At 38.8% G+C, this 26,000-nt stretch overlaps 1 protein-coding gene and 1 non-coding gene across 6 annotated transcripts; both read left to right on the top strand.

Annotated features, from left to right (window-relative positions):
- The first annotated feature begins 1,415 nt into the window (after positions 1-1,415).
- On the top strand, positions 1,416-25,867 carry LOC147491369 (Transducin/WD40 repeat-like superfamily protein). Of its 5 annotated transcripts, none has more exons than XM_086564246.1 (21): positions 1,416-1,692; positions 1,758-1,842; positions 1,940-2,042; positions 2,129-2,213; positions 4,357-4,443; positions 5,371-5,477; positions 5,711-5,819; positions 5,908-6,007; positions 6,110-6,329; positions 7,942-8,000; positions 17,394-17,518; positions 17,636-18,099; positions 18,479-18,560; positions 18,665-18,841; positions 18,917-18,970; positions 21,116-21,208; positions 21,286-21,351; positions 22,531-22,577; positions 22,796-23,503; positions 24,392-25,067; positions 25,169-25,867. In XM_086564246.1, exons 1-20 carry the CDS (start codon positions 1,576-1,578, stop codon positions 24,759-24,761), a joined length of 3,258 nt encoding a protein of 1,085 aa, XP_086420372.1. In that variant the 5' UTR covers positions 1,416-1,575; the 3' UTR covers positions 24,762-25,067; positions 25,169-25,867. The 5 variants fall into 5 exon arrangements, with proteins under 5 accessions (XP_086420372.1, XP_086420373.1, XP_086420374.1 ...); XM_086564247.1 differs by having other exon boundaries at positions 24,392-25,082; XM_086564248.1 differs by lacking the exon at positions 4,357-4,443.
- LOC147491370 (U6 spliceosomal RNA) lies at positions 7,031-7,133 on the top strand. Its single transcript, XR_015200563.1, has one exon. It is a non-coding gene; the product is annotated as a U6 spliceosomal RNA (small nuclear RNA).
- Positions 25,868-26,000: the final 133 nt, after the last annotated feature.

Below are 26,000 nucleotides of genomic sequence, written 5' to 3'. Positions count from 1 at the left end.
CAAAGCCTGATTCTCTTGGTCAAGAAGCTTGGCTTGCTTTCTTAGTCTTTCATTCTCTTGCATTATGTAACAGTTCTTCAAGAAAAGTTCTGTATTCAGCTTTTCCATGCTGTCAAAACTTGATTATATTCCTGATATACCCTGAAACCAAATAGAAGTCGAAAAAATATATTATAAATAATTTGTCAGATTTCAAGAGAATTTAATATGAGATCAAAGTAAATTACAAAAAGGAACTAAATATGTGCTCTGAATGAAAGAAAACTATAAAATCACAAAGACAAAAACAAAAACAAGAACAAGAACAAATAATTTAAAATGAAAGATGACTATATGAGTACATCTTGGCCGTGATTTTTGCATTAGCACAATCTCTAGACCGCAATATTAATGAGAAATAGATGGAAAAAAGAAAAGAACGAAAATTACTCCCAAATCTCAATTTCGGATTAAAGAAGAAATGTCAGTCACCATTTAATGCAACTATTTTGTAAATGAAGAAGAAAATCAATCTCTGAAACAAAACTAGATTGAATATATGAGATATACATAAGAGTATAACCTCGAGAATAGAGATAATTTTGATGTAGTAAATAGGCTGAATGGCAAAGAATAGTTGTTGGTGAGGGGTGAAGAGTTATGAATGTGTATTTATAGATCGAGAAGGGGCGAGGAGTAAGTAGGATGCCTGAGGGGAGAGTGGGGTACTTGATTCTTCTACCACCACATTCATGCATGGAAGGGAGAGTTCATGTGATGATATATGTTCATTACGCAGCAAGGGTACAATGACAGTAAATCCTAGTTTGCAAACAATGCGCTGAACAATCCGAAGATTCCCTATGATAAATGTTGAAAGGAATGCTTAATGTGACTTAGGTAACATAAAATGCAATTCTAATAACGAGATCGACTATAACAGGAAACTATGAAGCACTTTGACGCCGTTTTAAATGTGAAATCCAGGTTTCAAGAGCACTTTTAGGATATGGTTTAAGGAGCGCAGTGCATGTCGACAACATAACAATTTGTCCATGGCTATTCTTCCAGCACACCATTACTCGCGTTAATCATTTGGCTCTCTTTTTCCATGTGATAATGTGATGTATGAATGATTTCCCTAAGATTACATTCATTATTATTAGCGTCACAATATTATGCATTCTTCCCAGCCAAAATCTCGTGCGTTAACATGTATTTTAACGTGAATTTTATGTTCAGATGACCTCAGTTATTCAGAGCTTATTTGCACGAATATTTTGACTTAAATTAGAACAAAAAATGGCAAATACAATTTGGTGCCTTATGAAACTTGCTTGATTATAAAAAAACTTAAATTAGTCCTAGGAACGAAGTTGGAAGTTGAAATTTCAACACGATATATTGGTAGACAATCTCTTATTTAAGCGAAAACAATAATCGGCCTCCACTCACAAAAAGAGAAAAAAGAAAAGAAAAGAAAACAGAAACAAAAACCAGCAGCCAACCGAGTTCGATCTCGGAACCTCTCCATCTCTCTCAACACCCTATTAAAATTTCCCGCCACTTTATCCTCTTAAAACAAATAATAAAAAAATGGCAACCCCATTCCAATCAACAGCACTTATCGCACGCCCCTCATACCCGAATTCAGTTGCGTGGTCAGATGAGAACTTGGTAGCTGTTGCAACTGGACACATCATCACTATTCTCGTAAGCCCATATATATATTATTTACACCTTTTGAGTATGTACTTCAAATTCATTTTGTTTTGTAGAATCCAGCGTCATTGTATGGACCACGTGGACTAATCACACTTCCTCCAATCAAGCCATTTCAAATCGGAGTGGTTGCTAAACAAGGTTCTTTTTTTTAATTTTCTTGTTAAGTTGCAATAACATTTATTTCCGTGGTCGAACATTTTTTTTTTATGTTTATGTATGTTGAATACTAATGCAGATTTACTTGATGGATGTATGTTGCCCACGTGTTTATCTCGTGACACATCACCTTGTGTTCGATCCATCTCGTGGTCTCCTATAGGACTGGCTCCTAATTCTGGGTATGAACTTAAATGTAGAGGTTATGGATTTATGTTCATCTTAGAAGTATGAGTGCATTGTGGATATGAACTTAAATTTGGTGTAGGTGTTTGCTTGCTGTTTGCACCACGGACGGTCGTGTGAAGCTTTACCGTCAACCAGTTTATGAGTTTTGTGCTGAGTGGGTTGAGGTATGATGTTGGTCTTAGGTTGATAGTTGTATATATATACTGTAGCACTTTTGACAATTAACCTCTTCATTTAGTAACCAATATAGACTTGTCCATCTTGAATGTATTGGATTGTGCCGATAATCATGTTATGTGTTTCTTACCTTTATATTATAGTACTATAACTTTTATGTAATAACATGTTGTGAGCGCACACGCCCACGCGCACTCCTAAACTGTTGTTAGAGATGTCCATTCCCATGTTAGACCACAGGCCCTTTGATATCTATTATCGTTTGCATCTCACCAGTATCTCAGGCTTTTGGAGTAAATTGGTTGCTAAGCATGCACTTGCGAGCTGTGACCGCCTGCTCCATTATGTTGTTAGGCAAGTGCGTGCCCCGAGTTAGATCTGTTAGAGTATCCCTTTAGTGTATATGCCTATGATTTTAAACATTAATATGTAACAGATGTATATCTGTATAGGGTAAAGGGCTGCTCTAACAAGACCTACAGTCCCTTTGATATAAATTCATATACATCTCGACTTTTAGAGAGAAATGGCTGATTACATAATAACTTTGAGGGGGAAAGATAAGTGGTGATTCAGAGCAAATCTTAGTCGATACATTCAATAATATGAGGCTTAGATGTTGTTGAATGATGTGTTAGTAGAGTACGGGGTTGGTATTCTATCTCCAATCAATGGAATAATAATTGGTTATTAAGTATGCAATGGCAATTATAATCTCATACTCATTCATTTCCTATCTAATTACTAATGTTTAAGATCCTGGGTTCATTTTAATATTACGCAATTACAAATATATTAAAGCAAAGGCCAAAAGGAAGTGATACACTCTTTGCTTTCTGTCTATCTTATATCTGCATGGTGTCACGAAGCAGATTGTCTACTTCTTCATAGAGACTTCTTCCTGCTCAGGTAGACAGCCAGTAGAGGGCATTGCAAAAGGAATTCCTTTTCAAAGGAAGGCGAGTTGCACTCATGGGATATTCCTTGGTTCCAACATAGGAGTTCTAGGTATGATAATTGCAACCAGGAACAAAACAAAGCACATGTTTACTATCACAATACACAAGGAATTTATATGCCTTCTGATCACAATAGGCAAGAGATTTATATGCTCTCTGATCACGAAGATTTAGGTGGGAGACTAGGCAGGTCGGGTGGGCTAAGCATACCAAAAAAAAAAAAAAAAGAATCCAGCCTAAGAGCCCCAAATTTTCCTAGAGCGAATAATGTTTGGAGAAGCGTCAGGAGAGGATAGTGTCTTAGAGCCTAGGAGAAGAGCTAGAAAATGTTGATGAATGAGAACTTCATGAAGATTTTCTATTGGATGAGGACGCGGAAGAGGGCGGAGATAACGAGTATGAGTTTGACTCCAATGGAGAGACTCTCTTGGAGGGTTGTGGTGAAGAAGAGTTAGAAACCTAGTTGACTACTTCATATTTTTGTTTGTGTTTGAATTATTGGAAATGTTTGGTTGGAGAACTCTTATGCCTTCTAAGAAGTATTTTGCTAATATTTGGACTTGAATGATGATAAATGTTTGGTTGGAGAACTCTTTGAATTTGATGAGGCAAAATTTGATTTCATTTTTTTCTAGTATTGTACTGTTATATTTATTAGAAATAAACCAACCTCCTAGGCACCCTCCAGCTAGCGCTTTGTAGAGCATTGTTTTCTATCATCTAAAACATTAGTTGTTGTTGGGAAGTCTTTGAGCTCACGAGAATGAACATTAGTCAGATTGTCTCATTAAAATACATCATAATTTAATAAAACTAAAGTTTTTGTCCTTTAACATTCAAATTGTCTTAATTTTCAATTCGTGCAACTTAGATTCACTGTTGCCCATGCAAATTTCGTTACATACTGATTTGCATGGGTGTCTCAATGAAGACATTACAAGTGCTTTTAGCAATATTTGCGATGAGAATAATGAGATGTAAAGTTGATGGATCAACTGGTATTTTTTATCACTCGGTGTCTTAGTATTTGTCATGCTTGATTTTTCTTTACACTTATATCTCTCTCCCCTCCTCTCAAGTGTGAGGAAAAGATCGAACTATCTGCTTAAGGATTAATATTTACATAGCTGAGATATAGATATGTGATGTATGGTACACTGCTTCTGTGTAGGTTATAGATATTTCTGACTTGCTACTTGATCATCTTTTGCCTAACGATTTGGGGGAAGCTGTTGTGCCTTCGTCAAGTGATTTTTGTGTAAGTTATTTAGTTTTTGTAAACTATGATTTTCTTGTGCAAGAGATGTTGCTGAAGTCTATAAGTGGTCTTGGACATCTCATGTAATCACTCCCAGAAGTCTTAGAATCAGTGAGATGGGAATATACTGTCCCACCTTATTGCATTAGTCCCCAATTGCATAGTCATGGGGCTCTATATATCACACTACCTTATTGCAATGAAAATCATGTTCAATTGAGGAAAAAACTGAACTAGAGAAGAATGTGGAGAAGAGCTTGGTGCATGGATTTTGTACCCATCCTGGTCACACTGACAGCCGTGTCGTCATTTTTATGTTAAATTTATTGGAAGAGATCATGTTGAGGGCCATCTCAGTTGCTCAGCTGTCTACAAGCAAGTCCAGTTTGCTTCCATAGGTGTTATAATCTGACTAGCACTTGAGGTTGGACTAATAGTAGTTGCGTGGCCGGGATGACCTTATTTTGTTATTCAGTATTCCATGGTATACAGGCAGGGATATTTATGTGTTCCATTTCATCTATGAGAAGACACATAACACGAGAATCACTTGCAGGATTGGGGAGTATGGCAATATATATAGACATAATTTGTAAGGATTTCCTTTCTGGGTCGCTAATATACTATAGAGAACAAGCAAGTAGTGCTGGTTAGTGGTGATGTTCATCTATGGTGGACTTTGGAGTCAGCAACCTGTATAGCTAAGTTCCCAGGCCCCTCGTTAGACATACCGCCAAATAAAAAACAGTTAAGCCAATAAATTTTCTGAATAAATCTCTAGTTATTATTATAACTTATAAGCAAATATATCTTTTAAACAAAATAGAACTACCATTATGAATTTGTTTCCAGAAAACAATTGATAACAAACTAACAAAGTGATTTTTGTTTGGAAAATATCCAACAAATGGGCCTTCTCTTTTCTAGGAACAAACAGCTGAGTACCAGAGAGAGTCTGGGTGTGCAAGTGATGCACAGTACTTTATGTCGAGTAAGGGATGTAAGAAAAGAATGGTGAACAGTTCACAAAAAGGGTAACTCGTTGATTTTTATTTTACTTTTCTTTCATCTTAATGCTCAGTTGGCAGTTTGCTATGAGCTGTCTTTTCCAAGAATTAGTAACATGCAATCACATGGCTTGTGATAGTTTCCTCGATTATGCCTCGTCATTTGTTTATTGTTAAAGATGGTTTGAGCATACCTATACTCAATCAGACTTGTTCTATTCTGAACGTGTTCACTTCTCAATTTTCCGCTTTATTGAAAGGAAGGAAAATGCAAACGGTGGCTGCATTCCACCCAACAAAAAGCAAGTTACTGTGGGCATTGAAATATCAACTTTTCCGTGCTTGTTCAATAAGAATACGTCAGTAGAGGTTTGCCGTATTTTTATTTCCTCGCAATTAATATTTACTGCATTTGGTTCCTAGGCCTCTTATTTGGTTTAAATATCTGCTTTCACAGTTTCTGAAACAGAATGGGGACCAACGTTTCTGGATTAATGGCAAAATAGAGCATATTGATGGTGCAAAAGCACTTGTTCAATATCCAAAAACCAGGACAAGTAATACTCTTGAAGTTTAAATTTGAGTTGAGTTTTATGTAGGTAACAGCGTGATCATATACTCATTACGATTGTTTTTTCTCTGGTTAAACTTCTTTTCAGGAAAGGAAAAAGAATGGGTTGAACTCAACACAAAATCTGATCAAACAATAGACTTGCATGTCCAAAGTGGTATTGAACCTGCTTGCGCCGCTCCATTTCCCAAAGTTCGTCCTTCTATGAACATGGGTAATCTTCCTGAACAAATTTCTCTGCTTGAATTTCATGAAATGGAGAGCATTCTCAGCCAGGGACAAGCAGTGGAAGCTTGGTTAGATAACAGGTAATACCAGTTCATTTGTTCTGATATTGTTGTGTAATAGTCTCCTGAAACATGATTTTATGTTGAAGTTGATTATTATTATTATTATCCTCCAAAATAAATCATACAAAGGATTTAAAGGTCAAGCGCGCTACAAATTGCACCGCAAGCGCCATCTTGAATAGCAAAACCTATCCTCCTGAATAAATACTCATACTAATTAGAACCACACTGTTGTTCATTTTTTTTTTTTTTTTAACTATTCTGTTTTTGTACAAGACTTTCTCTTCTCTTTTTAATGTTCGTCTAATTCTCAACTCGTTAGCTGGGTAGGCTTTTTATTGTGTGTAACAACAGTTCAGGGATTTATGGCGAAAAATAAAAATGTTTATTGAATATTTTAAGGCTAAAAAAAGGGGGAACTAGAGGGATTTTTTTTTTGGGTTTTTATCGTTTATTTGGTTATATTGATTGGCTGACAAACATTCATCCACTTATGAAATTTCAGTTTGACTGAGGGAGGTAGAAAACAAAAACTGCCCAACTTCAAATAACTTTGAGAGGGTTATTCTACAGTACATCAAGATGATATATTGTATTCTCATTAAAACTTTCTGTTTCTTTCTGTTGATCAATTGTATGTCTTCTGAATGGGTTGTAAACTTTTATTTTCTGAGCCTTTCAATGATGTACTTTAAAGTTTGTATGTGGTGAATGTAAATGCTCTCTTTGGAGGCCTACTAAAAATTGGAAAACCACAGTTAAGATTAGCTTTGTCTTTGCACAAGGATGGCACACAATAATTGAATAGTGAATCCAAAGGTCATATAAAACCAACACTGTCAGAAAGTTATTTGTGTGAGGTGTATCCTTAGTCCGATTTTTTTTTCTTCTTTTTTTGATAATTGAAAGATAGTATATGAATATAATTGAAGAGGATTATATTCACACTTGAGTAATTAGCCAGTACCTAATTATTCAATTATAATGTTGTTATTTTTAATGATGATAGAAAGTTTCATTAAAGACAAAGTAGGTTAAGGTAACTGGAGGCACATGAAACTAAAAGGAAAAGTATGTCCAAATGAGTCTAGTTAACCCAGCTAAAAACACAGCCTATCAATCCAGATACAAAAAGGATCTCCTGGATATGGAATAAGCAATCTTATACTATCTTTCTAACCTTGTACTTATCTGTTTAAAACTTTAAATATAGCTTGTATTCTTAAACACCATTGATATTTTTCTTTTTGGATTAATGTTTTCCTCGACATGGAAGGAGAAGTTAATGGAGTTTTCAGTTTCTCCTTTTGTCTTTTGGTTTTTCAAATTTCGTTACTTAAGCGGTTTCTTTTGTCTGTTTTTAAACCACTGTCTTCTCTGGTAACGGTAACGCCCACAAATTTTAACAACTAGAAGCTGATAGCTGCCTTCGAACTGGGTGTCAGTCCCGGCTGTAGTGGTTTTAATGATTCAGCCATTAGTCCATTAGCAAGACAATGAATTTCATAGGTCAAGTTTTGCTTCTTCTTTTTTATTTGATTAAAGAAATAAAGTACCAATTATAAGCTTATATATATCATATATGCTGTTCGGTTTACTCAATATGAGTTATTGATACATGAATGTGCAGATGGAGGGAGGGCTTATTTGTGGGTTGTAATGAGAATGGTCTTTTGGTGAAACTTTCTGGTAAGGTTTAGCCTAACTATTTACTTGATTATGAAATTGAAGTTGGTTACTGTTTTCTCATATATTGACTCACTAGTTCTAGAGACTATACGTAACAATATAACCAGGACCCATCAGCTGATGGCTAGTTATAATCCTGATCCGGGCCTATCCCATTCTCCCTCACCCCCACCCCCACCCCCATCCCTAACAACACACACAAACAGTTCCCGCAGTTTGCATGGGAAGTAACTATCACACAATCTTCAGAAGGACTGCCTTCTAATGCAACGAGTGAACATGGGAAGTTGGGAACCCAGCCATTATTTTCCAAGGGCAGGAGAAGGCTTTCCTCTTTAGTCGTTGTTTACAATGGGGCTGAGACGCTGAGTAGCTAAAGAGGAATTCTAGATTTGCAGATAAAACAAAATCGATGTCCTGGTGGAGGACTAAATGTTTTGAGACTGTGAACCTCACATGCGGCCAATGCTTGTCTTCAGTCTGTTTAATATTCGGCTCCACGTGCAAGAACATAGAGAAATTCCAAATGGAGTATTAAAATTTAAAACTCTGTTTGGTCTACCCTCAAACAAGAAAACTCTGTTGCAATTCATTTGAAACATGTAGTTTACAGCCTTGTCTGCTGATGTGTTCGACTCTCTCCATATACTGGTTATAAACAACTTTGAATTTTCTTCTTGCGTTGTCTGCATCTCTGTTTCATCTGCCATGGTAAGTTGCCATTCTTGAAGTCTTGAACTGCTGAACTTGAATCAGATTCAATCCATGCTCTTGTCCATCCCTTAGTCAATGCCACTTCTAAACTCTCAAGAATCGCCGAACACTCCGCCATGTAGTTGGTGTTGACTCCTATTTTCCTCCACATCACAAGGTTAAAGTCACCTTCTGAATTTCTAAAAGTTGCTCCTATTGTTGCTAATTATGGAGTTTCCCCCTTGATGCTCCATCACAATTAATCTTAATGACACTAGTTCTAGGAGTTTCCCAGTAGCAAGCTTTTATTTGTGGTGCCTTAGGGTGCTTAGCTTTTATGCACCATTGCCTGCTCTTAATGAGATTAGTTGCATGTTCAATGTTCGTAGCTGCATTCAGGTCAGGTTATGTTACCATGGACACTGTATGTACCACTGTACTTGTACCCCTACGAACGACCATCATGGGGTACCACTATAAGAGCCGCCCACTAATGAGACGGGCTTGCTTACCCGCTACTGTGGCAGTCCCGCTTGTCTACTAATGTGGTATTCGGGCATGCCCTCTATTCGAGCAATGACACGCCCACTAATATGACACCCAAGTTATATATAGCGTGTCCGGAGATATGTCAAGGGATTTTGTCCATATGAAGCTTTTGGAAAGATTTTATACAAAAGAGGGAAATATCTCGTCAAATAAGAAAGGGTATTTTTTTGAGATTCCTATAAATACCCAACAATCATTTCAAACAAAGAACTACGTGCATTTTTGAGACTTGATTCGAGAGAACAATTTGGATAATTTTTACCATTGGTGGTACGGTCTCTTTCACTCTCTATCAACCTCTCCAACGAGATCATTGGTGTGTTTGTGTGAGTCATTACCCAAACATAATAACCGCCCCGTGGTCCTTATTGACGGGCCCTCTTCCACGTTCCTTCTTCCAAGCACCATTAATGGCAAAACTACAAGGTAGAAAACAAGAATGCAAGAACACAACAACAACAACAAGGCGAAAATCCGGAATACTAATCAATCGAGGAGGTGATAGAATGCAATAGATCTGCCAAGATCAGCCTTTTCAACTCCCGGTGCCCGCGACAACCCGTGATCTAGACGTCCGACATCGGGCTCCAAGAACTCACCTTCAAGATCTAGACGTTACAAATGCAAACGGTAGATCCGGATAACATGAAGATAGGAGATGAAGACATGCCGTTAAATCTTTGCGTCGCCGAGGTTCGTAAGAGAGAAGGAGCATTTACTTGCGGAAGCAACTAGACTTTACAAAGGGATGACGATGATCTTTGATCTTCCACACCGCAAAGAGCTCCCGTGATCCGTGAAAATCGGAGTGTATCCAACCGACTACAATTTGACATCCCGATCCATCGAAACCGCCCCCACGAGCATGGTCAAGCGGACATTCATCCCATTCAAGAAAGGCGATCCGGATATCGAAATACCAACAACACTAGCGATAAGTGGTCATAACATGACAAGATCATTGAATGTTGATCATAAGCGATCGTAAAGGTGGACAACATCCACCATAAGACGAAATCTTTCGGACGCCAAGATCGGGACCTCGAGAGCGAATTGCAGCATGACCTTAGACATGGCTTGAATGCAAAGCGAAACCGATCTGAGAAAGGTTAAACCCGAATATGGCCACACCAAAGAAATGGGTCCCCGGTTCGGCCGGCTAGCCCGCTTTTATCGGCAGACAGTTCAGCGTTCCCAAGGAACCGCCAAAAAAGCAAGCAACAACTGGGGCACAACACCGTGAGATTAGTGAAGTTACTCCTCAAGTCAGAAGTTGTGCACCATTGAACAACAAATCAAAGACATCATCAAGAAAACAATGACTAATTGGGTGTCACCGAAGACGATGGAAAGACCTTTTGCAAGAAATGAAGATGTCGCCGGAGATTTCCAAAGAGCATCGAGGAAAGGATTCAAACAACCGGACCTTCCTACGTTCAACGGCGAGGAGGAGACCCAAACGATCATGTTATGGAGTTTAAAAGCGGTGGTAATTCTATGGCAAAAGATGACCCCTTGCAAACTTTTTCCGTCTACGTAAAAGGAGAATCTACGTTGGCTTTCCAGCTTGCCGGCTCAATCTATCGCGTCATTTCAGAATTAGCAAACCGGTTCACGATCGGTTTAAGCATAATTGGACACGCCCCAAGGATGTCAACATCTTGCTCAACACCAAAAAAGGATGAAGCATTGGCAAAGTTCAGAAATTCGTTTCCGCCAAGTGCAAGCAGAGGTCACCGATGTCCCCGACGTAATGATTATTCATGCATTCAAGGAAGGAGTCCATTTCGATAAAACGAATTTACAACTCCCTTTATGCAGGACCCCCACAATCAAAATCCGATTTGTTTGCACGAACAAGGCGCTTCATTAACGTGGAGAAGATGTTAGATCAAAAGCCTCAAGAGACAAAGACTTCCGGAGTAAAGACTCAAACGAAGGTAAAGGCAAACGAAGCAAAACATATCGGAAGGACCACAACAAGAATACAACAAGGTTAACACGCTCGTGAGGAAATGAAGCTCACGCCATTAAATGCCAAGTACAATGTGATATATGAAAAGATCAAGGGACGAACTTACTTTTTCCACCATTACCCCTTGCACGAAAACACTAAGTCTACACGCGTGACAAAAATCTTTGGTGTCACTTCCACAATGATTTCGCCATGAACAGAGAGAGGATCCTCAAGGAAAAATACGAGGCTAGTCGACAAGGGACAATTAGATGAGTTTGTGCTTTCAAAAACGGTGAAACAAAATGTAGCAATGACTAGCCACAATGTCATACTAGTTGGTCATGCCAAAATCAATGATGTTTCACTTAACAAGGCAAAAGTGTGAACAACGAGCAAAGTTTGGTTTCTTACGGGGAATTTTATCACGCCAATAACATTGATTTTGTCAAGGATTTCGTAAACAATGAGCTTGGTCCCCTATGTTTTAGTGATAGAGATCTAATGGCGCCCATCATCCTCATTATGATGTCGTCATCTCGGCTTTCGTTGGATTATGACGAAGTTCAACAAGATCATGATAGATATGGAAGCTCTGTGTCATTCATTTTGCGAAGTTGCTACAAGAACATGCATTTTGTCGAAAAATTTAATTACTGAAAGTACTCAATCATCCGAACCGCGAACAACTCCAAGTAGGAAGAGAGTCTCTCTACCAACCATGCCATGGACAAGTCTATTGACATTGAATTTCTCCGATGAATTGCAAGTCCCCGCATTAATGCAATCCTAGGAAGAGATTGGAAGATGGGCGCAGAGTCTCTCTACCTTTCACCGGCAAGTAAAATTCCCATCTCGACAAAATTTGTAAGGTGCGGCGGTGACGGATGGCTTTGTCACGAGAAAGTCTTGGATGAATATCGTCCGGTCGGATATGCGGGAAATACAATTTTGAATTATGGCGTTGTCTAAATCGAGTCGTCACCACGATAGTATTTATAACCGCTAGTTCACAAAATGAAGGACCACCGACTATCGACCGCCTCTTAGAAGTTCAAATTGGGAATTTAGGCGGACAAACAACTTTTCATTTCGCGAACCGACGGAAAATGAACAAAAAGAAATGGTAGCACTCCTCGGAAAAACAAAAGATCTTTGTTGAATTCTCGAGCGGATTGGATCGACCCGAAGTTGCATGCCACACACTTGACATGGAACCATGGAATTAAACCAGCGCATGGCCCGGATAGAAAACTCAAAGTCGAGAGGAAATTGATGGTTACTTTCAACTCGGTTCATGACCCGGTTTCATATCCGCGGTGGTTGTCTAACGTGGTTGCAAAGGTCTACGAACCTTAACAAAGCTTGCCCGATTCATCCCTACCTCTTCCACGAATATCGAATTGGTAGATGCCACGCCCGGCTACCCACGCTTATCATTTATGGATGCGATTCGATACCACCAGATCCCGCTAGCTGTTAAAGACCAAGAAAAATCTGCATTCAATCACCAAGGGATTTTTGTTACCAAGTTATGCCTTTTGGTTTAAAAACGGGGGCTACGTACCAAAGGATGATCAACACCATATTCTGAGATATGTTGGGCAAGACAATGGAGGCTTACATTGATGACATGGTTGTAAAATTGGCGATCATCATCTCGACTTACAATCGGTTTTTGATTGAATTGACAAATTCAACATGCGGCTAAATCCTTTGAAATGTGCTTTTGACCGATATCGGGGAAAATTTCTAGGGTATTTGATGACTTCGTCGAGGCATCGGCTAACCCGCAACGCATCCGATCCATTCAATCCATGCCTCTCCAAAAAAACAAAAAGGAGATTCAACGTGAACTTTAGCAAAGACTAAATCGTTTCATCTCTAAATACTCGGACCGGTGTCATCCTTTCTTTCCGGACGTTAAAAGACTCAAAGCAAAGTGGAATGATGATTGCGGAAAATGCCTTTCAATCAATTAAGAACTACCTTGTCGCAAATCTTGGCGGCTGTGAAAAATTTCTGGCAACCCGTTGGAGCTTATTTGGTCATTTGATCTGCCGATAAGTGCAGGATCTGTTCATCGATGGAGAAGACGGTAAATCCAATCTTCTTCATTAGTAAAACACTAACGGGCGGGAAAGCGGATATTCGAGAATTGAAAAAAATTGCTTTAGCCTTGGTTCATGCCGCGGCACGCCAAGCCATATTTCCAAGGAAGACCGATCAAAGTATACACGGAATATCCTCTACGCAAAGTTTTCCGAAGTGCCCGGGAATCAAGTAGACTTCTGGAATGGGACATCTACTTAAGTGCTTATAGCATCCATTTTGAACCTCGTGATTTCGTAAAAGGGTCATGCACTTGCATCCCTAATGGCAGATTTCCCTATCGACGATTTTGTTCCCGAAGTCGACCAGGCAGCAGATCTATAGCTTTAAACGGCTATAGTAGTTGGGGAAGCCCCGCCAAAGCATACGCACCCTTCATCCGATTTATGGATTGTTTACACGGATGGCTCACACAACAAATCCGCTCACGGATTAGGATGTGTTTTTATCAAGCCGGATAAATCAACCATGGAGCACTTTCGGTTAGTTTTGGGTTCAAGGCCTCCAATAATGTAGCGTAATATGAAGTCATCATGTAATGCGAATGCATATTGACTTTTGGACTTAGGAGTTCGAAAATTACAAATTTTCACCGACTCACGGTTGGTGGGGGGCAATTCTCCCGCTCTTTGAAGCCCGAGACGATAAAATGGCAAGCATACCTAGACTTAATTCACGGACTTGCTCACCGGTTTGAAACCATCCGATTATACAAAGGCCTAGGAATGATGTTCGACATCGCGGGCGCCTTTAGCATATCTATCCATCGCCATGAGACATTGATGGACCAAGACAAGTTAACGTTGATTTCAAAGAAGACCGAAGCATTGACTTGTCCCCAGAACAACTCGCGGACATCTACATCAACGCGTATGTTGCTTTTTCTATATGGATAGGGAACATCTACCATCGGACATTAATGTTGTCAATAACGAGGAAAAGGAAGTATGATATTCCCCCACAAGACAAGCCTGAATGGGAAAAGATAGAAATAAGACTCTTCAAGAAAATGATGCATCGGAACTCTATACCCGAAAAGTAACGATCAAGGTGACAACGGAATTGCGTAAGAGCCCGACAACTTCACTTACCCAAATGTCGTGGCAAACATCGACGATTGGCACACCGATCATTGCATTTCTACACAATGGCATAGTCCCTTCGGAACCCAAGATCGATCGAGATAACGCCAAAAGAGACTCATGGAAGTTTATATCAGTATCTTCATGGGAACTCGCGAATTGTACAGAAAGGTAATTCATTGTCTCCTATGCCGAGGTGTCTCACAAACAGAAGGATTTACGTGCTAGAAAGAAATCCATGCAGGGGATATCGGAAATCATTCGGTGGTGAAGTTTGGCTCATAAGGCAATGACACAAGGATATTGGTGGCCTCATATGCAATTGGATCGAAAAACATTTTGAGACATGTATTCCTTTGTCGTAAAACACTATCATTTGGGTACTCTTTCCACCAAGCTACACCCGATTTTTCACTATGGCCATTTGCAAAATGGGGTTTAGACATCATTGGGCCCCTACCTAGAGCTCGGGGAATGTTCGCTTTTCCTCATAGCTACTGATTATTTTTACCAAGTGGGCGTATACAACCTTTGGTGCACATACAAGCTTCGGACGTCAAATCCGGTTCCTATGGAAGGATATAATTTGCCGATTTGGTATCCCCTACGAAGTTAATATCGACAATGGAAAACAATTTGATGCGTAAGAAATACGGGCTTTGTGCTAGAAAGAATTTTTTACGCACCTATCACCCCCCAAGCAAATGGGCGGGCCGGCGACAAATAAATCCATCTTAGCAATCCTCAAACGTCGACTTAACAGGCTAAAGGCAAGTGGACAAGGGAGTTACCAGTACCGTTCTATGGCATTATAGAACAACTCCAAAGCTTCGACAGAATGTCACCATTTAACCCGGGTATGGAGAAGCGGTATTACCCACGGAAATTTTCTTCGAGACTAATCCGCGACCGCTGCTTTAAATGATGGCCATAATGATTTAATTAGTAGCTCATTCAAAGGCCAATCTAGATGAAGTCTTGCTGAGGAAAGTATTGCTCGTCTCCTCCATTACCAAGCACAATGAAGAAGCAATATGACAAGAAGCCCGGCTTGAAAGTTTTTCATCCCTACGACCGGTCTTGTGTAGACAATCAAAGATCATCGGGGAAGCTAGGCTTAAAACGGGAAGGACCTCTTATCATTGACCGCATCGCGCCTCTAAGGGTGCATATTTCCTTGACAATTTCGAACCCTCTCCCGAAACCATGGAATGCGCTCCATCTTAGGCGTTTCTATCGTTAAATTGGTTTCCCATTAGTACAAATTGGTAGCTTCGAGTGACTCCTTAGTGTTTTTCCATGAGCGGACTAGCTATGTTGTTTCAAATTTCAAATCATCAATAAAATTTCATTCTTCCATATTTGACTTCCATTCAAAACGTTGTATATAAATTCCTCAAAAGCAATGTACAAAGAAAACACTCTAGTTCACCACCACCACCTTAGTTTAGGTGAGGTTGGTATTTAACCTACACAAATTTGAGTTTTGCGTTTGCAAAATCTTTCCACGCATCAAAAGTCGTGGAGTTTCGCGTTTGCAAAACCTTACTCCACGATCAAAAGTCGTGGAGTTTGGCGCTTTGCAAAACCTTACTCCACGATCAAAAGTCGTGGAGTTTGCGCTTTTGCAAAACCTTACTCCACGCGATCAAAAGTCGCGGAGTTTGCATTTGCAAAACCTTACTCCACGATCAAAAGTCGTGGAGTTTGCGTTTGCAAAACCTTACTCCACGATTAAAAGTCGTGGAGTTTGGCGTTTGCAAAACCTTACTCCACGATCAAAAGTCGCGGAGTTTGTGTTTGCAAAACCTTACTCCACGCATCACAAAGTCGCGGAGTTTCAGGGCGTCGCAACACCTTACTCCACGCATCAAGAAGTCACGGGACTTGCATATGCAATATCTTAACCCACGCACCAGGAAAATCGTGGGGTTAGCATTTACAATACCTTACCCCACTCATCACAAATCACATAGCAATCAAGCGGAATGACTATATAAATGCAAACCGGTTTATCGTGGTCTATCAACAAAATGAAATTTTCGTTTCCCAAATTTTACATTATCACCTAGGTGTTCTTCATTATAAAAGAGGTTGTGCACGATCGACACTTAATTCAAAGCATTCTAAGTTAAGTACCTTAACTAAGTTATTAGCGTGGCATCGCAGAAATTGTTTGTTTCATTCTTTTATAGTAATATGATGTCTATTCTTCGCCGCAAGGAACGAATTCCATCCGGCAAAGAGGGGGCGGTGTATGTACCACTGTACTTGTACCCCTACGAACGACCATCATGGGGTACCACTATAAGAGCCGCCCACTAATGAGACGGGCTTGCTTACCCGCTACTGTGGCAGTCCCGCTTGTCTACTAATGTGGTATTCGGGCATGCCCTCTATTGGAGCAATGACACTGCCCACTAATATGACACCCAAGTTATATATAGCAGGTCTGGAGATATGTCAAGGGATTTTGTCCATATGAAGCTTTTGGAAAGATTTTATACAAAGAGGGAAATATCTCGTCAAATAAGAAAGGGGTATTTTTAGCAATGAGATTCCTATAAATACCCAACAATCATTTCAAACAAAGAACTACGTGCATTTTTGAGACTTGATTCCAGAGAACAATTTGGATACGTAGGCAGCCATTGGTGGTACAGTCTCTTTCACTCTCTATCAACCTCTCCAACGAGATCATTGGTGTGTTTGTGTGAGTCATTACCCAAACAGACACCATTTTCAGTTTAGAAAATCGAATTGATTAACTGGGTATGCCTTAATTTTGGAATACACCTCTCATGCTATATGCAACTATTGTCGGTTCTCTACATTTTGCCATTTTCTATTGTGCTTATTCGGAGTTTATACTTTCTACTCTGTGTATGAAGCTTATTAAGATGCATAAAGCTCCTAATTTTTATTTCTATTTCGTAAATGTTTCTCTTATATTCAGATGATCCCGTAATACTTAATAGAACCTTCTTTTTGGGGTTATCACAGGTGAGGATAATTGTGTGACATTAGATTCTAGGTCCATTAGATTGGCGCCATCATGGAATCGCAGCCTGAATTCATGGGAGGTTACTCTTCTCAAGATGAATTTGCAAGATTTAGAGTCAGAAGAGGTATGTTGTTTCTTATCAAGGCACACTATCTGTTCTTTGTCGATTTCAGTTTAGAGCTTCCATTTACTGAATCATGTCAAATGTCAAGTTAGTCTCTAACTTTTATGTACCACCCAGGTAGTAGAGTTGAAATCAAAAAGGTTGAGAGAAAACATTACACGCCGTTGTTTTTCAGTGTCACAGTTTGAAGGAAAATCCAGCAAGAAAAAAAGTGAAAGTGGTTCTTGCCCACAGATTAGCGCAAGACAGTATGTCTCTTTGAATGCAATGCTATCATCTACTATCGTTGCTTGGTCACCAGTGTTGCGGTTATCACTTGAAACTGATTCCACTCATATGAATAGCTTGCCCAATTATTTCTCTTTGTTGTCTGTTGGAGGAAAGTCGGGTAAAATATCTTTTTGGAGAATCCATGAGCCACAAAGCTACTCTATTGTGCAAAATGGGGTTCATGTTGATGTCATCCATGTGGGCCTCCTTCAGGCTCATAACGGATGGATTACTGCAATCTGCTGGGAAATTTTTGCTATCAATAGTTCTATATCACAGGTTGTTTTAGCTACCGGGAGTTCTGATGGGAGGTGAGTTAGGTATGCCAGTTTATCTGATTAATATTTGACCTTAATACTTTTCGTAACTAAATTTTTGTTTGTTATGTTCACTTTTTCCTTAACAAAAGATGTCACACAGTTACTAGTGAAAATGTTGTGCTTCTAGTTTTGATTAAACAACCGGAGTTTTACTTGTTTAGACTAAATTTAAAGTAGTTTCAATTTTCCTGCTGTATAAAGTTCTCCCAAAAAAAAATTATATTCTTTTTTAGAAGACGGACTAGAAGTCAACTACTTACCCTGCTGTCTAGGAGGAGAGAACCCTTTTAACAGTTGGAATTTCCATTTAATATGATGTTCTAATTTGTACTAAATAGCTTTCTCACTTTATCTCTCTCTCCGTTGTTAGTCTGAAGATCTGGGAGGTAGATACTGAAGAGTTGCTCACTTCATCAGAATTGAACTGTTCATCCATACGCTTATTGATGGAGGTGAGAAGTTTTCAATAGTACACTTCAATATTATCGAAGATAATGTGCAATTTATATCAATCAGGGAAAAGCATAATGTTTTGACATATCTACATTCCTTTTAGGTGACACCTGCTACTTCTACCCCAGTGTCTGTACTTTCTCTTACTGCACCTGCAGAATCTCTGGGGAAAGTGCTTCTAGCAGTTGGAAGGGGATCCGGATTGTTGGAAGTTTGGATATGCGACATCTCAAGTTGCGAATTTCAAATTTCTGGATCATATGATGCGCATATCCAAGTTGTAAGTTTTAAGCTATGTGGAATGTTCTTCTGTCACATTCGCGATATTTGACATTTATATGTTGTTGATTCCCAGATAACAGGTCTAACCTGGGCTTTTAATGGACGCTCTCTGTATAGCTGCAGCCAGGTATTTAAAGAGAAAGTCCATTGTTTTACTTCTCTTTTGTTTTTCCTTTTCATATCTTTTATAAGCATTCAGATAGTGGGCCTACTGCTATTTGCTATTTTTTTTGTTCTGCTTCTATTTGCATGAAAGAAGTGGACATGGTGTTTATCAATGTCAAAAGTCAGTGATGGGAAGTATATGATGCTCGTGTTGAATGTACTCTTTAGCACAAATAGACTCTGTAAAGATGTTAACTTTTTAGCTTTAGACTTCCTTGTTTATCTTTGGCCCATTTCGGATTTCACAATCTCCAAGCTGCTGGACATGCAGTGCATTTAAAGTCAAAGTCTTGCAAATAAGAAGCAAGTTTGAGGCTCTGATGCCTACTGAGGTAATTCGTATGAGAGGGGGTCATGTATCAGTGCATATGAGAAATTAACCAATTTTAGAAGTGGGAGCAGAGGGAGAGTCTGAAAAACTCAGAAGATGGGGTTGGGGGAGGGGATATTGATGTAGGATAGGACACCTATCTCTAGTTGGTTCTAAGAAGAGTTTTAATTAGTAGTTAAGTTATTTCTTAATTTGTGTCGAATTAGAATTAGTATTAGTATTAGTTTCTAGTTGCACTGCTTAGAGTCCAAAAAACCATATCTATAAATATGGCTTCTCTAGTAGTTTGTAAGAACCAACCCATTATGATTATTATGATTTGATTATTATTCAAGAATCTCTCAATTGAGTTATCTTTGTTATTACCTATCTTTCTACTCTAAATCTTCATCTTCTTCTTACTTATTGTTCTTGTTCGTCTAAATCTCTTATATTTTTTTTCTTCACTTCTCTACTAATCGAGATTTCCTAATCTCTTTCTTCCACATCTCTACGTCGTTCTACATTAGATATTGCCTGACGATTTTGGGTTTTGCTAACGTATGGTATCGGTTTGCCCTAAGCCAAGTTTATTTTCCAACAGACAACAATTTAAGGAGTGTCATTAACTCCCTTGTTGCATTCACTTACAACAAGAAAGAACCACCAGCGGTTGGTGCAGCGCCTGCATTTTGGTGCATTATTCTTCCCTTCCTTGGTCTTTCGTTCCATCATATTCCTAATAACTTGTTCAGTTACTACGTATTAACTAAAGAATATAAGGGGGGGCTATTTGCCAGATACTAACTTATAATTTTGAATGTTGTTAGGGCTCAACCATGACTTTGTGTTTATACCATCCGAACTACTATTGAATTTCTTGGTACCCTTTTCTTTGTGTTCATGAAACTGCTACTAGACATTTCTTCAAATTTTTAGATCTTTATTGGCATCAGTCTTTCTAAGTTGCACTTAGTATTAAATTTGGGCATGCTACTCAAAACCAATTGGCTATGAGTGGAGCAGTCTAGGATCTATTTATTTTAATTCAAGGCTTTAGATATGTGATTTGGGGTTACAAATTTCAACACGTACCCTCATGTGTGACGTATCAGCATTTATTTCCTTAATGCAATTTAAGCTATTAAAATTTCAACATTTTACCTAGTTTTTCACGGTTGTCTGTGATCTTGAAAACATTGAAAGCTGATAAAATTTCCGAAGATTATCTATTGTCTATTGTGTAGGATAGATGGTGAATCTGTAAATCATGTTTTGTTAGGGTGTCCTTTTTCTTGGAACATTTGGTCTTCTTTCCATTTAGAGTCTTGTTTTTATTGGGTGAGTCCTGGGCGAGTGGTGGATTTGTTGAAGGGTTGGGGTCATGGTCCTTTTACCTCATCAGGCAATCGTCTTTGGAGCTTATTACCATTTGCTATTTTGTGGGGTATTTGGATTGAGCAAAATCGTCGACACTTTGAAGGCGTTTCCGCATCTAAGCAGGAGCTTATCATATCAATTAAGGCTCTATTATTTCAGTGGTCTAAGATTTTTAAAGAGTTTAGGAGTATCCCTTTTGAGTATTTTGTGGTGAGATGGGATAGACTTTTGTATTTAGAAGTAGAATAATTTGTAGTTCTCGGGTTAGCCTCCTGTGGCTATATTTTTAGTTTTATTTTGTTTCTTTGTAATAGTAGGCTTTCTCGGCCTACTTTCTTTTCATATTTAATGAGATTTCATCTTTACCGAGCAAAAAAAAATTATAATAATAAAATTTCACCATTTATATGATTTCAGGATGATTCCCTGCGTAGCTGGATTCTCCATGGAGGATCTCTTTATGAAGCTCCAATCCCTTCTAATTCTTTTGTCCTTCAGAGCTCTGTTAATGTATGATGTAATGCTTCTTGCTGTCCTACTTTGAGCCTTTCTTCTCGTTTGCTCACAAAGAGAATCTCCTTTTGCAGCTTCCCCAAGCATCTGATTCCTGCTTTGGCCTTGCCCTATCACCTGGAAACTTGGTTCTCACTGTGGTAGGAATCTTATCATGCATTTTTTTTTCATGCCTTTTAATTGGACCTAGTCTTTTAAATTTTGATGCAGTTGGTCCTGTTCTGCATAAATATATTTCCAGATCCAAGTTTTGAAGGGTCTTTTTTTTGTAGTTCTCATATATCTTTGCTTCCCTAGGTACCTTTTATATGTAACCTATGCTGTCTAATTTAACTAATTTATAGTAATAGTGGGGCTTTCCTTTCCCATCTTCTCTTCAGGCTCCCTATTTTCCTCACTTTTCTCCTCTGTTGCATGGGTACTTCATATTTTCTGTTGTGTCTCGTGTCGCCGTGTCCGACACTCCCGTGTCGGCGTGTCGGACGCTGACACACGACCCAGATACGACACCTACACTTCTATAGTAAGAGGTGTAGGATAATGTATCTTTTATAAGATATGACCCACAGAAACATAAAATATTAGAATTGAGATCCTATAACCACATAATTTTACTTATATTTTCAATAACCTTATTGCCAAATAGTTTTTCTAATAAAAAAATTAAAATTAAAATAAATATTAGCCGTGTCCGCGTATCTGCTTTTTAGACCATGTTGTGTCCAAATCTCCGTACCAGTGTCCAAATTGGACACTCGTACCCGTGCAACACAGCTTTTCTCATTTATAATCTCTTCTGTTTTCTTACTTTCTCTGTTTTGATTTGTGTGTGTGTGTGTTGGGGGGGGGGGGGGGGGGATAACATACATGGACACATGTTAAGTTATGTTTGAGCATGCTCTAGAGTATTCTATGTAAAATCCATGGTATGCAGAGGGTTTCAAGCTTCCAAGATGTGGCTTTCAACTTGAGAAATAAATCTTCAGATTTGTTGGAAGTTGGCAGTAGAATCATTTGAACACAGCCTTGTAATTTGCTTGTGCTGTTTAGGAACTCGGATGCTCTTTTTCTTAACCCCCTTCCTCTCTCTCTCTCTCTCTAATGTACGCGGGGTATGAAAGCCAGCCTTTGCAACTTACTTCCTTACATCATTCATTTTGAGTTTTTGACCAAGGAAAGGGGGTTAGAGGGATGATGAGCTAATCAGCGATGATATCTTTGCCTCATCAAGTCCTCTTTCACGAGTTCATCTCCCTTTAACTTATAATGTTACATGCCATTTTTTCAAGAGGTAACATATATATATCTGATCTTTTCAGGTTCATGGCTTTGATATTGATCTTCTAGATCCAATGTATGAAGTCAGGTAATGTTCTCTGCATAGATATTACTCTGCCAAAGTGGCACCAATCGATAATGTGGTGAAGTTTTTTATTGCTATATTGTATTTTCATAACTTCAATAATAGTGCCGGTTGTTTCACTTTTCGCCTGCAGATTTGAAAACTTTTTACTTGCACCAATGTTTTGTACCTTTGCAAGAAAAAAAAATCTTTAAGTTTTTTTTCCATTTCAACACTTGCAGGACTCAAAAGGCAGGTCTTGAGTTCTTCTTGATAGGTGGGCAACAACTAGGACCTTCACCTGAAAGATGCCTTGAGTTTGGTGCTGAAAGATGTCCTGATTTTTCTGAAGGTGAAATGGTGTGCTGGGAGTCTAACATTTTGTGGTCTCTAAAGCAGTATGAATGTGTTGATAAACCTCTGGTTATTTGGGATGTCATAGCATCGTTCTTAGCTATTAAGCATTCTGCAAAAAGTTATGAACTTTGCATAATGATGAAATGGATCTCAAGTTGGTGTGGAGGCTGTGATGCGGGTTCATCTATGAAAAAAATGTTGTTCCATGTCTCACAAATAACATCTAAACTTCCTTCTCGTCAGTTGCACCTTCTCAATGTGATCTGCAGGCGTTTTGTACTATCTGGACTTAAGGTGGATATACATAACAGCGAAATGTACGATTTGGAAGGTGTTGGTGTTGAAGATGAGCATCTGAATCTGTGGAATAATGTTCTTGATAGCAGTGAAAGAGAACTGCGAGAAAGGCTTGTAGCATTTAATTTTGCAGTTGTTTTATGGCAAGCATCTTTTTCTGCCACAAATGTCGCAGTTGGTAGACAATGGCTCCCAGTTGGCATTGCACAGATGGAACAGTGGATAGCAACCAGCCCTGGTGGGGTACAGGATCCACTTAAACTCCTTGCATCAAAAATTAAAAAACTTGGCAAGAGGTATATTTCCTGCCTTAAGTTTTCTTCTTCTTAATCTTTCCATGTTATTCTCAACGTAATTCATCTTGAAAATACTGTGTACTTTGGAATTTGCAGTATCAAGTAGTAACAAAAGCCTTTTTACCTTGTTAATCTTCAATTCAAAGTGTTTTCCTTGTGTATTCTTTATGAATCAGCGTTTATATGTATATATAGGAGAATTTTCTTGGGAAGTGAGAAGCCCTTTTGGCATCTCTTGATCTGCAAAGAATTCTCGATGCGAAATCACAACAAAAGGCTGATCTACAAAAATCAAAACTCTGACAAGAAAGGAAAAATTTATAAACAATTCGACAAGGAAAAGGATAGAGATAAAAGTTTCTACTCTTGTTTAAAAGTATACTAGGGAAACATACTCGCTGCTCGATTACACTATAAAGTTAGTACCTCACAAGCATAACCTTTGAGTGATGCAATAGTTAGAGATGAGCATTTGTAAATTTAAGTGTATACATATTATGCACATCTCATTCCTATAGAGAAGGACCTCTCTCTTTAATTACTTTTGATGCTAATTATTTCAGTTTTCCTACATTATGATGACGTTTTAAGGTTTATTCAATTGCAATGGCATTGGTGAATTTTTTGGGGTCTTAGTGGCATAACTGCAAAAATATATGATATCCTTAATGTTAGAGTTCTTGTAAGCCGTAGATAGGTAACCCCACAACCCGGATTTTTTTTGAGGTTTTCTATATTGTAAACAGTCTATTTTTATTTAGGAGGCCGAAACTAACTGAGCCGAACTCTCTTTTCTCTCTCAACTTTCTTCTTCAATAGCAATAATATAATTTTACTCTTAAACTGTAAATTATTTTTCCTTTTTCCTCATCTCTTTCTTTTGGGCAGACTCCATTCCATCTGTGGATATGTTGCAGAAGAGCAATGTAGATTTTGTTCTGCTTCAGTTCCTTTTGGATCTCCAGAAACCGCTTCTTGTGTTGGTGAAAGTTGCAATAATGGAGTCCAAAGGCATAAACTAGTACGCTGTGCTGTATCTATGCAGGTTTGCCCTACTACTCCACTGTGGTACTGTATCTGCTGCCGGAGATCAGCTTGTCAACTGGCACCTCAGTGTCTCTTTACAATATCCAAACTTCCTTTGGATCTAAAATCTCCAATGGCATACATTCTATTGTCAAGACCCCTGTGTCCTTTTTGTGGTGTACTACTTCAGAGACTGCAGCCAGAGTTTTTACTTTCTGCACTGCCAGTGTGAATTATTGGCCATTTCCCCTCCAGTTTAAAGTTTGCATCCATTTATCTGAAATATAAGCGTAAATTTTCATATATGTCTGCTCTGAGCCTGGAGAGCGTAGGCGAAGGTGAAATCTGTCAGAGTGATTGCTACCTCCAACTACTGACCGTCTAATTTTATCACACATGTGTGATTGTCTCGTTACTTGTGCTAATCTTTTGGCTGCCTTACTATCTAAAGTACTTATGGACAAAAGAAGGTAACTCTGGAAATATCATTTCATCATTGACGCTTCATGAGACCGCCTCTATTAGCCCCCTTCAAGAGGTAAAAATTGATAACGTAAGCAAGCAGGTTGTTCTCTTCCTCCTAGTCTCCAATGACTACTGTTTACTAATATTGGTTTCTGCCTTGGACTTTGTTCACAGATCGGCTCCTCACAGAATAAAAGATGACATAGGACTTCTACTGTAGAGACCATTGAGCCTTACCTACTCTTAAACTGAAGGTCTTTTGGCTACTGATAAGTATGTCCGTGGAAAGATAGCCTGATTCACGGTTCGTTATCTTGATGGCCCCTCCGCCCAAGATAATACGCCTATCTGGTTTGGCGTTTGCTCGAGCAAGTGGGGTTTCTTTGTTGATGGATTCTTGTGCTGTCTCCAGGATAAGCTATAGGCCAGTGATCCTTAGTTGTGCTCCAATTTAAAATGCCTTCACTGCTGGCTTCTACAAGTGTGGTCGTTGCCTCGGCGCAGAGCTTAGATAAAGGCCTATCTATTCATCTGATTTTCTTATGCTATTCTTGGTGGGGTTGTGGTAGATCATTAGTGAATAGTTGCATCCAGTTGGGTCGCATTATGTTAATTAATCTGACAAGGCATAGTTCATCAAAGTCGTCCACGTCATTGCGGCACATTGCCAATTAGAAGATTATTTTGCTTTGGATACAGAATGTTACTAGGGTGAAATGTTTGGTGGATCACAAATCCATTTCTACCATTCACAACAATGCTGGCTATACACCGGTATCTTATTCTTGTAACTGGTTATGCAAATATTTCATATTTGATATTCACTTGATTGGAAATTAGTAAAATGTGGAAATGAAATGAAATTGAAAGGTCCCTGTGTGATAGCTGAGATGAGTATTTTACTTGGGAATCAACTTGTAAAACGTCTGCATAAATCACGTAGTACGCAATTGAACTTTGTTTCAAACTTTTATCTTCTGCTTATGATTGATTCTTAATTATTAGT

Source organism: Coptis chinensis, chromosome 6, assembly GCF_015680905.1.
Source record: "Coptis chinensis isolate HL-2020 chromosome 6, ASM1568090v1, whole genome shotgun sequence".
Lineage (NCBI taxonomy): Eukaryota > Viridiplantae > Streptophyta > Magnoliopsida > Ranunculales > Ranunculaceae > Coptis > Coptis chinensis.
Note: the sequence above shows the minus strand (reverse complement) of the source record. Positions and strands in the feature narration are given on the sequence as shown.

Bases quoted from the DNA above. Each gene is read 5' to 3' on its own strand.
- LOC147491369 (XM_086564246.1), top strand. From the start codon at position 1,576: ATGGCAACCCCATTCCAATCAACAGCACTTATCGCACGCCCCTCATAC. The intron at 8,001-17,393 runs GTAAGGTTTAGC...GGGTTATCACAG, and splicing joins TCTTTTGGTGAAACTTTCTG to GTGAGGATAATTGTGTGACA. The intron at 18,100-18,478 runs GTGAGTTAGGTA...CTCCGTTGTTAG, and splicing joins ACCGGGAGTTCTGATGGGAG to TCTGAAGATCTGGGAGGTAG.